The sequence below is a fragment of the Ascaphus truei genome, chromosome 6 (assembly GCF_040206685.1).
Source record: "Ascaphus truei isolate aAscTru1 chromosome 6, aAscTru1.hap1, whole genome shotgun sequence".
In the NCBI taxonomy this organism is placed as follows: domain Eukaryota; kingdom Metazoa; phylum Chordata; class Amphibia; order Anura; family Ascaphidae; genus Ascaphus; species Ascaphus truei.
In genome coordinates, this window is record NC_134488.1 from 115,043,917 (window position 1) to 115,057,485 (window position 13,569).

The window sequence follows — 13,569 nt, forward strand, 5'->3', positions numbered from 1 at the left end:
GCCATGGAACACAGCAGCTGTGGCACGGTGTTCTCAAAGAAAAAAAAGTGATTATCCTCAGGAAACCCTTGGAATTGTACCTTGACGGCACTAAACCTTTCTTTTTTTCCTTAGCGCATCTTTGCGGTCTTATCTCACCTCCCTCCCTCCCAGCATTTCTTCCTTTATTGTGATCTTGGTATTTTCTTGAAGATTCCCTCTAATATAAAAAAAATTTCTGCAGGATTTCTGAGTTGCTGAATGTTCACGGAAAACTCAAGCAGAATTTAGAAAATAAGTTGCAGAATTGGGGGGGGGGGGGAATGGTGGCCTTTCAGGCTCCTAATTACAATGTTAACTACGTTTCTGTATTTTCAATATAAAAACTGAGGATGATCAAAAAAAAAAAAGAGAGTTCTCATTCTCAAGGTGACCTCCAGATTTAGCTGTCCCTTGTCTTTCTGAGATCTCATTCTGATCCTGCCGTGGGGTGAACCTGTTGGCTCTCGGTGCCTGTCTGTCACTATCACTTAGCAAAGCTTGGAGTGTTTGTGGATATTTTTATTTTGCATACTGTGGAAGTCTTTGGCCTGCTTCTTATTTGTGGGCATTGTATTTGTGTGTGGCATTTCTGCCTCCGTGCCTCTCCTTTTGTGATCGTCTTTCTTGCTCCTTTCTTTAGTTTGCAGCTGGACCCCGACCGACCCATCACCAGGTATTGTGCCTTCTGTTGCCCTTTCTCCCTCCCATCATACTTCACTCTATCCCTCAGTGTTCCGCTGCTCCACCCAGTTGGGGATTGGAGTCTCCGAACATTCTATATTGCCAGCTGTATGGAAAGCCAGTGGGAAACCAGTACAATGGGGAAATCGGTAGAATCGAGTAATGGCATCAACATGATGTGGAGCATAATAATACTGTAACAATTATACATATTTCCCTTAGACGCTGGGTGGGGGGGGGGGGCATTAATATAAAGTGGTTTCCTATTGCCCACTGGAGCCAGGCTGACCCTGGCAAGCATAGATTTACCCAACACAACTGATTATTCTGAAGATTTGACACTCCAATATCTCTGGTACCAGAGTCCCCAGGACTCGGAGTACTGTGCATTTCAACTCCAGAGGACACCCATTGCGGGTAAAAATTATGTATATAATATAATTTATTGTAAAGTAAGGGGTGACAATTAACCCCGGATTGCAAAGCAATAAAAATTGGTTAATGCCCAACTAGAGCTGTGCAAATTGTAAAGATAACCAATGTTGCACCAAATCTTGCTACAAAAATAGTTGTGTAGGTTTGCTGACAAAGAAATTAAATACACACACACACTGTGTGTAAATCGCAATCCCTTAATCATGCTGATTTCCCTTTCCGTGGTCTCCCATTAACTTTGTATGGAAGTAGAAAACTCAGTATTTTAAAGGTGCATTCACTGTTTATGTTGGAATTAAATGCACTGCTCCTATAATTGTATATATTTAATACTTTGAAATCTTCAAGTTAAGTCTGTATGGAAAGCCCTTCCCGTTCCTGCTGTCAGCCAGTCGAGTTACTGCAATGTCTGCTAATCAACAAAGCAGCGAAGATTGGAGTTTGCTGGTGGATGTGGGGGGAAGTTTTATAGGGGTTGGTATTATGAGACTTGCAGCAACTGCCAATATATGTTGTAAGTTTTACAAGTCGGTCCACCATGACTGACATAATTACTGGTATTATAAACGTTGCTTGAGCTCAAACAAGAGAACGCACCTTTAAATTAGTGTCTGGCTTCCTAAACCTCCCTTTGTTGCTTGGGCTCCCTGCTCTGTGCCTTACCTTCTGCCTCCTGTGCAGCTACTATGTTTCTTCCCTACTGGTGAGATCTGTGGAGTATCAGTCCATGAAGGGTTAAGAATGAATCGGGGGCAAAATCAGGTCAAATTTGTGATTGGGCGACATTTGTATGTAAAGCCTTGGTGTCTAGAGACTGGACGATGTGCCAAGCTCCATTAAAGCGATGCCAATAAAATGCTATTAAAAAAAAAAAAACCTGGTGTATCGAGGTACTTTATGTTGATTCTGACTGCTTTAGCATCCTGTGCATCAATACGTGATTTAATGAGTTACTCGGTCAGTATTCTAATGGCGTGTATCAAATTCTGCAACTCTGACAGCCCTGTTCATCTCCTCTATTTATTATTGTTTTTTTTGCCATTTGTTCAGATGTATATGTAGAGAGAAATATCTAAATTTTACCGCCCAATTGCGTCTGTCATGGCAGTATGCTTTCATGGACCTTCATGTAACATCATAGTCCATCACAGAAGTGGAGTGAGCAGCAGCTTCTCACGTGCAACCAAGATGTATAATAAATCTGCAGGGTACTCCGGTTTTTTTGCCTCTTTCAGGAAGGGTCACATTACACGTCCTGTTTGTTTTGCAGTCAGTGTTGAGTGTACCGTGGTTCCCCTTGGGTTTTCTACATGCAGTATCAAAAGCAGAGTTTGTCATACTTATGTTACTAGTTTTTTTGTTACCCGATCAGAGCCAGATGTTTTAGCTCATAATTGTGTAATCATTTTGTGTGCGTAGGACTTGGCAACAGGCCATAGCAAGAAATGCAGGGTCACTCATGTTCAACTCTCCCTTCTATTTTGAATCCCATTGTTCCCATAGCTATATTTTAGGCCTGGAAGCATGTAAATAGTTTGCGTGTTTGTGATGCATTTTATTAGCCCACCATGAGACGCCATGACGAACCTTATTGTGTATAAGCTGTTATGATAGCTGAATAACGTGATCTAAAGAAGAGACTTTAGATTTTGATCGTGCATAGCATTTTCACCAAAGAAATTGTCCAACAAATGTCTTGTAGGTTGTGATGCATCGTCACATCCGCTTACTTAAACATGCGTTCCTTACCGATCTCCTCTTTGATAATTAACAGGTACTGATCTTCCAGAATGTAGGTATTAGAAGAAATGCACTGTTGACCCCAAGCTTTAATTTAGCACAAGCTGTGCGGTACCATGATGTACTGTAATGTTCCAGTTGAAACTTATCTGTTGAGAAATGGTATAAAAAGCAACTGGAAGGTCTTGGAGACGTGTGGGAAAGAATAATCAAGGAATAAGAAAGTGAAAATAGTCGAGGTATGAGGAAAGTCTGTAGAAGAGCATACACTTTTCATTTATTTTTTATTAAAACACAGGGTTGAAAAAACCTTCCAAAAACCCTGCCAATAACATAGTTTGGGAACCCTGGGATATAGATTTGATAAATGCATTATTTAATCTATTTCAGATGTTCCCAGATGTCTAAACCCCTCTGCTTTAACAAAATGTGTACAATTACCATGTTACATGTCTGTAATTCCATTTGGTATGTTTCAATGCACAATTAATTTGATATAGAAACGGCCATTCATTGTACAGACTTACTCCATGAACTGTAGCTATGCCGTCTGTCTACGTAAATCTGGGCAAAGAATACCGGGGCTCTTGTCATGTAACTTGCTGTAAAAGAGCAACTCAATGGCTATAGTTCCCAGCGGATTTTGCCCTATCGCGCTACCCTGAGAGGGATACATCCAGTTGGTCATTGTGTCCATGTCTTTGTCACTGTATCGGTCAGCTTCAGAGAAAATGGATTTTAATGGACGTGTTATACTTTGTGTTGGATATATTTCAAGGAATAACAAAGCAAATGGGGCACTCTGAGCAGCTTCACAAAGCAGTTACTGCATTTATTCTGTTAATGCTGACCACACACAGAGTAAGTACACAACGCTTTAGGACGCATTGATCAGACCCAAAACCACCTCCTCGGTGCCCCCCCTTCCGCCCCTCCTGAAAGTGTGTACTCTGTATGGTCAGCATTAAGAAAATGTAATTCAGTAACTGCTTTGTATATGTGCATATCTTTTTGTATAGTACCATCTGTATACACAGCGCTGTACAGCAGTGATACACGTGACGTAACGGGAATAAGCGCTCCATACGTAGAAGTAGACCTTGGGAAAAGGCGGCCCTGCCCCCATGAGCTTACAATCTCCAAGTGCTTTGTGAATGTGTTTGTGTGGCACGTTCTTTGTTGTTCCTTGATTTATATTGAAGGCTGTTTTGGGCATGACGCCACAAGACATCGGTGCTGAGGCCAAGGTAGAGCGGGGGGGAAAAAACAAAAAAAGACTTCACCAGGCGTTTATTATTAAAATATTTTTCAAAGGCCATCCCTTGAGTTCGGAGGAAAGAGTTTGTTGCTTTAAGGGCAGTTTAACATGTGGAATTTACTACCGATGGAGGCTGTGATGGCAGATACAGTAGATGTCTTTTAAGAAAAGGTTAGACCTCTTTTTACAAAGGAACGGTATATAGAGATATATCAAATAAGTTAATAAATGAACCTGTTCTTAATTGGGTCTCTCTTTTCCGTGTAGTGATGTCCATCTATTGTGAAAGTGATGAAGTTACTGCAATATAAAAACGAGATGAGCCTCTGGTGTATTGCTTCACGTTGCCTTTCAGACTTCTCCTTCAGGAGAGATGTTTTAGTACAGTTGCAGGCTTTGGCAGATCTTACTAAACCCTACGTTTATACTGAGCTTGACTTTGTAAACTTGTGCAATGTATAATGAATTTCCTGTGGGCAGTGAAAACATGCCAATGTAATGATTGGGCATTGGATTGCTTTGTCTAGAGAAGACCATTGTGTTGGTTTTATTCACACGATTGAGGAAACAATACCTTCTGACTGCAAAGTATTGCAGTGCTCCCTTGAGTGGAGGCGTTCTTTTACTAAAATGACGATGAACCATTGTCTCCTCTGTACTTTATGGCTAGAAGATTTTACTGATAACAGAATGATTTAGAAGTGCGTTCCTTTCATTATTATTGAGTCGGTGTCTGCTCTCTTTGCAACCTTGGGCAAGTCGCTCAATCTCCCTGTGCTCTAGGCACCAACATTAGATTGTAAGCTCTTTGGGCAGGGACTTAATGTAATGTACAGCTCTGCGTACACTGTCGGTGCTACATGAGAAAATATCATTATTAATGGCAAATCAAATATTTATCAACCACTTTCAACAAAAAGCTAGCACTACCCTAATAATTTGGTATAGTGTAAACAAGTGGAAAGATGATTTAGTATACGCCTGCTATGCTGCTATGACATAAGTCTTTATTTCACCTCTTTCAGACAATGTGTGAAGGTTGGAGGGAGGCACACTTTGCTGAGGGACTGGGTGATATCAGGAATGGGTGGGCACAGGTAACACTGAAAGGGGGAATGTTTTATTTATTTATTTTTTTGTCTCGTTCATGTGTTGGACAGCATGTTTTGTCTTGTCTCTGCTATTGATCTCTGTATGCTCTTCCATTGGCTTTCTCTCTGTTTCTCTGCTGCTTTGATTCATTCTCCAAGGGAGGATTCCGACCCATCCAGGTAAAGAACGCTACAAATTTCTGCCAGCCTAATTCTGTCTTTGTCCTAATCATGCATGTTGTGAAGTGCTCAGCTGTGAGGGGCAACTGTCAATTCATTGAACATTGGGAGAGTAGAAAGGGGATTGGCTGGCAACTCCGTTTCAACTCAAGTTTGATAACCGCCTGTTTGACAGGTGACTCTGGGTGATAACGTGACCTGCTGGTGGGGAGGATGTTGAAAAGTCTTGTATACCAGTGGCCCGCTGACAACTCAATTAGGAAATGAGGTCAAATGTGTAGTCCTACAGAGCAATGAAAGCAGTCGGTCATATCCATGTTCTCTACTTTTTTTTGTGAACTTTTTATAATGCAAAAAATATTACAGTAAACACCACATCTGCTGTTTGCTTGGAACTATTTGTGTTTATTGCAAAGTAAGGTTTGTGTTTATTGCAAAGTAAGGACATATTACCACAGGTGTTATGCCTGAGCGTTAAAGCAGTTATAGTAGCGGCCATAAACAATATTTACATATATATATATTTTTTACAAAAAAAATTGTTTCTACATAGTACATGGAATTACAATTTGAACTTCCTGCCATCAGTTCCCACTTAGATGAATATAATTTTCCTTCGGTAACAGCAATGCTCCTTTCGCTGACCATTGGCGGCCCAGATCTGATGAATCCATAGCTTCAAAGCATGACCTAATGCTAAATCTAGGGCTATTTACATTAAGTGAGCCTGTCCAAGCACCTCTGACATCTGAACTCTGCAGCTCACAGAGACTGTTTGCTTTATAGATATTGAGCACCATTAACTCAATATTAGTTTGTTTCTAGGCACTATAAATTGTCTCCTTATTCTCACACTTGATGGCCTGTTAAGGAGGTCAAGTTGCCCCTCTTTAATACGAGGAAGCTCTTTAAGCATCGTACATTGCATTGTTCCAAGGTCAACAGACTCGAGCGTGGCAGGTTATTTCTCACTGCTACGGTTCAGTCCCCCTCCTTACAATAGTTGTTTGAGAACTGGATATGCTGATGCTGATTCTCTGCTTTATAGATTTGCTCACCTCTGTTCCTAAACACTTACACTTTGTCCCCCTCACTAGCTATCACCAGCTGCATTTTCCATAGGGGCTGCCTTCACTATTAAGGGAATCCAATCTGGGCTTTGTAATTTCATCACCAGCTAGTGGACACAGAGTATTGTGCACAAGACACCCAGATAATCTGTCCTGATAATTGTGCCAGCAGTAGACTGAAAAAATCGTTTGAACTTTTTAATTGAAATATTTAACTGCTTTTGAGCTTAAACAGTTCAACACATGGGTGGAACACAATTGGCAAGTTACGTATTGATGCTATGATCCTGTTAGAGCTGCATTGAACTTGTTCACCCTTCTCTCTTTCCTGCTGTCCTCTCTGCATGCAGTTTTTCCAGAGGCCACAAATACAGCCTCCCCGTGCTGCCATACAGAACAGCAGCCCTTCCATTCGACCGGGTGCCCAGACACCGACAGCCGTGTATCAAACCAACCAGCACATCATGATGGTCAACCATCTGCCGATGCCATATGCAATGCCGCAGGGGCCACAGTACTGCATACCACAGGTACTAACATGTACATACTCTTCAGTACTCTACAGGCACAGTTTAGGAAAACATCCCTGCATTTGCTGATTCTCCAACTCATGTCTATTTTGTTTATATATTTAAAGGCTGTACACTTTACAGTACAGCATAGAGGCTATTTAAAATAACAGAAGTGAAAAAATACCAAGAATGTGCTCTGCAATAATTGGGCTTCCTGTTTTTATCTTTGACTTACATCAGGTTTTTTTCCCCCGAACCCTTTGTAAACAAACTTATGGGTGTCCTTCCCTATTTAGCGATATCAGTATCAACCAGAACCATTTAATTTATCCGACACCAAACACATGCTTTGGTATCTTTAACATGTGGATATAACCAATTTCCAATTTTCCAGAAATATTTCATAGACACACACAGCCTTATTAACCAAGTAGTACTATGGCAAAACATAGCATGGGCTGCAAGTCTGTGAGCGAGCATAATGTGTCATTAACATTTGTTTTTATATTGGGTTTTTTTTAATGTAAATCCGTGGCATTATTTTTAGGCTGTAAATCGTTGGAATAAAACCCAGCACTGAGAGTCTCTTGCATTCCTGTTTTTACAGCTACCGCATTATTTGTAAAATTTCCCCGTTTTTACTCCTAGTATCGTCACAGCGCTCCTCCATATGTGGGACCTACTCAGCAGTACCCTGTGCAGCCGCCTGGCCCAAGTCCGTTCTATCCGGGCCCTGGGCCTGGGGAGTTCCCTACTGCCTATGGTAAGACCATCCCAATCGAGACAGTCTGTACGTCATGGGGCAAGGGATTTAAAGTGCAATTAAGTATTTGCCATATACCTATACCATTAGATTGTAAGCTCTTCGGGCAGAGCCTCCCTTGGCCTTATGTTGTTTACCTGTTGTGCTTATTCCCATTATACTTTATTTACCTTGTATTGTAATTTTGTAAAACACTGCATACACTGTTCACGCTATATAAATAAAATGAGACATTCATACTCTGGCACATAATATATAAATTATATATAATATAATATATATTATCTTTAAGTATGCATGCAATGTCTTGTATATAATGTATACCCTGCTCACTTATGTAACTGTATTTGTAACCATGTATTATTTGTCATTTTAACTCCTATGCCCAGGACATACTTGAAAACGAGAGGTAACTCTCAATGTATTACTTCCTGGTAACACATTTTATAAATAACATAAAATGTTAAAATATAGTGGAGAAGTTTGCAGATGTATGGACCACTCCAAATTCTACCCATTTGCTTCCTGATCAGATATATACTGTAGCTGTAGTTCAGGCTTCCCTACACAAGTCCTATGCATCTGCCTTCCCTTGCCTGAGAGCTGCCCTGGTTTCCAGAGAACAGACTGTACCTTTCCATTTCTTTTCCCTGTTTATTTGGGCATTTCCGTTTTTGCTGAGCCAGCTGGGATGGATAATTTGCAGTGCAGCCTTCCGGAGAGATGCCAGGGCTTTCTAATTCTGGGCAGGCAAACCGAACGTATAGAGGAGGATTACACGTGCGCACGCATCTGGGGTTAGCATTGCTGTTCAGCTTTGCATCGCTGGCTTTCTGAAAGCCCCTGCACTGCTGACCTTTTTTATATGGCCTAAAGCAGTTGCTACCCAAGCTAGGTCTGTGAACATGACCCGTTTCCAGTGTGTTTCTGCATGACATCCTTAAGAAATGCAGAGACGTAGAAATCAGGTTCAAAGAAATAGAAAATATTGAACCTGAAAGGTCTATATGTTTAGGGAGCAGTGCTTTTAATGATTATCCATATATCCACCTGAGTGTATATTTTCAAAAAGGGATGAGTGTTGCACAGTCAGTGCTGGCTAAGCTGTGTTGGCAGCTAGACATGGCAACATAAATACTCCTGCATCTCCAGCACTTAAGGTGTTAAAAAAAAAAAACAACAAAAAATAATCCTATTATGTACTATGTGGAACCCCTTAAAAATGTATTTCTAATTCACCGAAACTCCGCTCACTTATTGTATATACATAAAAATACTATTGCTTTACCTTAGTTTATATTTTTAAACAAACCGCTTTCTATATTATACATGGTAAAGTAATATTGGGATTTGACGTTTAAAATATCCGCCATTACCAAATTTTAGGACCGGGATTTTCCACCTGTCACAAACATTTGTGGTTTCTGAGCCTTTTTGTGACGAATTGAAATACTTAACGTCAAGTGACAACACCCTGGGAACCTCCATCCTATTTGAAGTCCCCCACTGTTCACTGCTGGCATTTTCCTTCCCTTATTTGTTCCATTTATTCTGGGTTCCAGGGACACCGTTCTACTCAAGTCAACCCGTCTACCAGTCCGCACCTATCATAGTGCCTGCGCAGCAGCAGCAGCAACAGCAGCCTCCGCCTCCCGCCAAGAGAGAGAAGAAAACGGTAACGGGTTCACCATCCTACCGTAAACATAGAGTTGCAGGTTGGGGCGTTTTGGCTTTCTTGGCCTGTTTTTGGCTTGATGCCCTAATTTAGAGATAATTATACTCATTTATAAATAAATGCTGTGTGTTTTGGTGTCTAAACAATGGGGAGGAGATATGCCTTTTTCTGTTAAGATGGTGATAAGGAAGTGGTGGCATTGTCGGGCCTTTCAGGAAGCAAATGGCCACAAAGAATAGTCAAATGTCATGATGCGATGGTGCATCAATTTATCATAATCTGAGTTGTGTGGGGGGTTTTTTTTTCCCATCCATGTTTCCAGATCCGAATCCGAGACCCCAATCAGGGAGGCAAAGACATAACAGAGGAAATCATGTCTGGAGGAGGCAGCAGGAACCCCACTCCTCCCATCCTCCGACCCAGCTCCACACCAACACCTCCTCAGGTAAGCAGTAATAGATGGAAGGTTAGAGCATAGCATAGTTACAATAGAACAAATATGTTGTTTCCAAATGTCAGCACATTGATATGTTTATAGATGCTTGTCCGGGTAAGATTATTGATATATGTAGAACTTAGAAATTTAGCATACTGTGAACTTGATGTGACGTATGTCTTATTTTCAACCTCATCTACTTTGTAGCTATGTAACTTTGCTCTAGAACAGGGGGGGCGCAAAAATAAATTTGGGGGGGGGGCGGCCGCTTACAGAGGTCCTGTGCTTTTCCCCAAAGCATTTAAATTAAATGCTGGGAAGAGTGCGTGAGGCCTCTAAGTACCCTTACCTGGTCGCCAGTGGCTTCTGGTGAAGTGACGTCGGAAGACTCCGGAGAACAAGTATGGGGGGGTGGGGGGGAGGTGGAAGAGAGCAGGCCTTGGGACGCAGACTGAAAAGTTTGCTCACCCCTGCTCTAGACGACTGTTGCTCTATCATAGAAAACTGAACAGTAATGATGGGGTAGATATGTTTATTAGGAAGTACATATTATTAAATAGAATTATTGACATAATAGAGTACCTGCCATTTTTAACTTTATTCTGCCCTAGAGGAGACTGCAATGCAATATAGCTACTGAAAGTGAATATCTATAGCTACCGTAGATTTATTTTGCCTTGAGGCCAGCTACTTAATAAAAACAACAGTTCTAACCCAGCAGGAACGTTAGTGTCTCATTATGGCCGGATGTTCTGAACTAGTGGCGTGTTCAGGCCTGATTCCTGAAGGTGAAGGGGATGTTGCCACATTTTAGGTAACAGGAATATAAATAGAAAGGAGGTGGACACGCGTCTATTTAGAGAGTCCCAAGGGAACTTTAAAAACTGTAAGTGGACAAGTCAGTTGGGCCAGACGAGATACATTGAAGCATTATCAGCACTATGTAACCAGTCACTATTAATAGGTGTAGTTCCAGGAGACTGAAGAGGAGCAAGCGTAGTCTATCTTTACAAAAGTGGAACCGTCATCCTGACAGTAGTGGGACAATAAATGCAAACACTAGCAAAAGAAAATGATTGAATATCTAAACCAGCAACTCACAAGATCCCCGGCAGTATTGATTTTGTCAAACTGAATTGATTCCGTAACAAAGGTAATAGATCGGGGTGCTGCAGTAGATGTAGCTTTATAGATTTTAGTAGGGCTGTAACACTGCCCCACATAGAAGACTGATAAACCCAATTGCAATGCTTGGGATTTGCTTTAAGGGTATTAAATGGATAATGGCTCAAGGATGGACAACATAGTTGTGGTATGTGGAATACATTCAGGGGAGGGGAACGTGACCAGTGGGATGCCTGAGGGATCACTGCTGGAATTGGTGCTCTTTAATAATAATAATAGTCTGCAACATGGTTGACACCGGGGTGACGGAGGGTAAATAAAATGTAATCTTGATTTAGGTAGATTGGAAGAATAGACAAATGTGTGGCAACTATGATTTGTAATGCCACAAGGTGCAAAATAATGCACTTTGGTGACAAAAAGAGGTCTTTGCAGCAGAAAGAGAGAAGTAGTGATGCCACTTTCTAGATCATTGGTACGACCTTGCCTAGACTATTTAATTCCGTTTTGGAGACTATGGGGTAGATTCTATGGCCTGGATACATCAAGCCAAAGCACAGTAAGCCAAAAATGCAATATTATTGCCCAAAAAAAGAGCTCTTTTTAATGGTGCTCGTTGCACCGCTACAAATTACGCTTTTTTTCTTCCCGGTACCAGTATCAACATGACTCAGTTTTAGTCATGTTGATGCCATACATCACAATTCCCAATATTTATCGAAAACGTGGTAGCACCAATAAATACCACGCTTTTTTTTTTTTTTAATCCCCTACTGCAATCTGGGGTTAGCCCTATCTAAAAATGTGGGATAAAAACGACCTGGTTGGCCGTTCTAGAATAAGTCCCTATATCTCCGGAAGGACATAAATAAATTGAATATTGGGCAAAGGGCGGCTACTAAAATGTTTCATGATCTAACACAGGGGTCCTCAAAACCTGATCCGCACTCTAGATTCACAAAGCATCCAACATCAGGATTCGCCTTATACACCCTAGCTCCCACATACTTTGTATTTTTTACTTTACATAAGATGTTCTGCTGATAAACCGTGTCTTACTGTATGTTTAGTGTATGCAAATTGTGTAACTTTATTTATATAGGGTCTCTTGCCTAATCTTCAGTATTGTTGAGATGTACTTTAGGATATTGCAGAACTTTGTCATTTTCTATGTTTAAACAATAACAACCTAATATTTGTAACCGCATTCTATTGTTGACGATTTGTGGCATTCCTATGTAAAGGAATACGTTTGGGAGTGACTGGAGAGCAGCTTGGATATATTGTGTAAAGGACTGTGAAGAATAAGCCGGAAAATAAATGTGTATTGCAAGGCACAGGAACGCCATACGTGAGCACATAAAACATACACAAACCTGATGGGATGCCCTGTCCAAGCAACGTCTGAACCTGCGAGGGTTTCACGTGTCTCCAACATCAAAGGGGTTCAAGTGAATGATAATGAAATATTAGCATCATTTAGTTAGAGAAGAGAAGAAGGGAATTGCTTTGGTTTTGAATGTTGAACTCTGTACTTTGCTGCATTTTAATGGTTGTCTTTCTTTTCCCTTTCCTGCCTTTTTTTTATTTTGTTTTATTTTTTTATTATTTTTCTCCCAACCTATTCCCCATGGGTTCTACCTTAAATTATTACCACTTTGAATTGAACGGTATACTTATTTTGCTTTGTATTTTATGCTTATGTTTTGCTCCCCTTCTTACCACCTCCTCCCTTTATCCCAACTTTGCATTCCTCCCTTCTTACTTGTTTTTTCCCCATCGCCTCCTCTTGCTGCTTTCTTTTTTTTTTAACCCACTGTCCTCTGTTTTTAACTGTTTCCCCTCTCCTTTCCCTGCCTTTTCTCTTGCTTATGTCCCACTTTTGCTAGTTTTTCTGTTCGCGCGCTCATTATCACCCTCTTTTGTACTTCAAATCCCAGCAGCTGCCTAGCCAGGCGCCTGAGCACAGTGGTGCTCCTGTGGTGTATGGGACTTTGGAGAATCCTCACCTCACTGTCAGCATCCCAGTCACTGCTGTCAGCGACCCCAAACAAGGTCAGTTCCAGACTTCCTCTTGTCTCCATGTTTCATTCCCCTCATGGGAATAACCTAAACCAAAGAGAGGCACGATTTCCTGATTTAAGTACTTCCAGGAGCCTCGGTGTGGTAATGCAATAGTGGCTTAGAAGTTGGGTGTAATGGTCTTGGGGGGTTTATTATGGCGCCACAAAGCCAGGCTTCCAGATGACCCTGTGCAACTTTGTCAATCCAAAACCGTTTAAGGAGGTACATGCGAGTCAAGATGTAGCTCTCGTCTCCGTTGTACCAGAAGTGATGACTGTAGTTTATCAGCAGACAGCAGGCAATGTATCTTTAGGAAAAGCTATGGCATCAGTCTCCACTTTCCACATTTTCTAGTTTAGCTTTGATTGCCCCAAGTCCCACTATACCTGTGCTTGATTGTAACAGAGCAATGGTTGTGTTGTGTGCAGAGCTGTTTGTATAACCCCAGCAAGCATCCTAATAAGTGTAGCAGTCACAACTCCTGTGATGTTCTCTGAGCCGTTTCTCATGTTTGGTTC

General features: G+C 41.2%; 1 protein-coding gene across 21 annotated transcripts in view; it reads left to right on the forward strand.

The window, feature by feature from the left end:
• The window catches only part of EIF4G3 (eukaryotic translation initiation factor 4 gamma 3), a 101,762-nt gene that overhangs the window by 58,361 nt on the left and 29,832 nt on the right, over nucleotides 1–13,569 (forward strand). For 4 of the 21 annotated variants that reach the window (XM_075605878.1, XM_075605880.1, XM_075605894.1 and 1 more), the window contains 9 exons: nucleotides 662–694; nucleotides 5,161–5,232; nucleotides 5,386–5,406; nucleotides 6,827–7,006; nucleotides 7,637–7,751; nucleotides 8,438–8,548; nucleotides 9,314–9,426; nucleotides 9,749–9,871; nucleotides 12,928–13,042. In XM_075605878.1, coding sequence (XP_075461993.1) covers nucleotides 662–694; nucleotides 5,161–5,232; nucleotides 5,386–5,406; nucleotides 6,827–7,006; nucleotides 7,637–7,751; nucleotides 8,438–8,548; nucleotides 9,314–9,426; nucleotides 9,749–9,871; nucleotides 12,928–13,042 — 883 coding nt within the window. Of the gene's footprint in view, nucleotides 1–661; nucleotides 695–3,095; nucleotides 3,117–5,160; nucleotides 5,233–5,385; nucleotides 5,407–6,826; nucleotides 7,007–7,636; nucleotides 7,752–8,437; nucleotides 8,549–9,313; nucleotides 9,427–9,748; nucleotides 9,872–12,927; nucleotides 13,043–13,569 lie in introns of those variants that run through there. The other 17 variants (XM_075605888.1, XM_075605900.1, XM_075605890.1 and 14 more) reach the window with 13 other exon arrangements.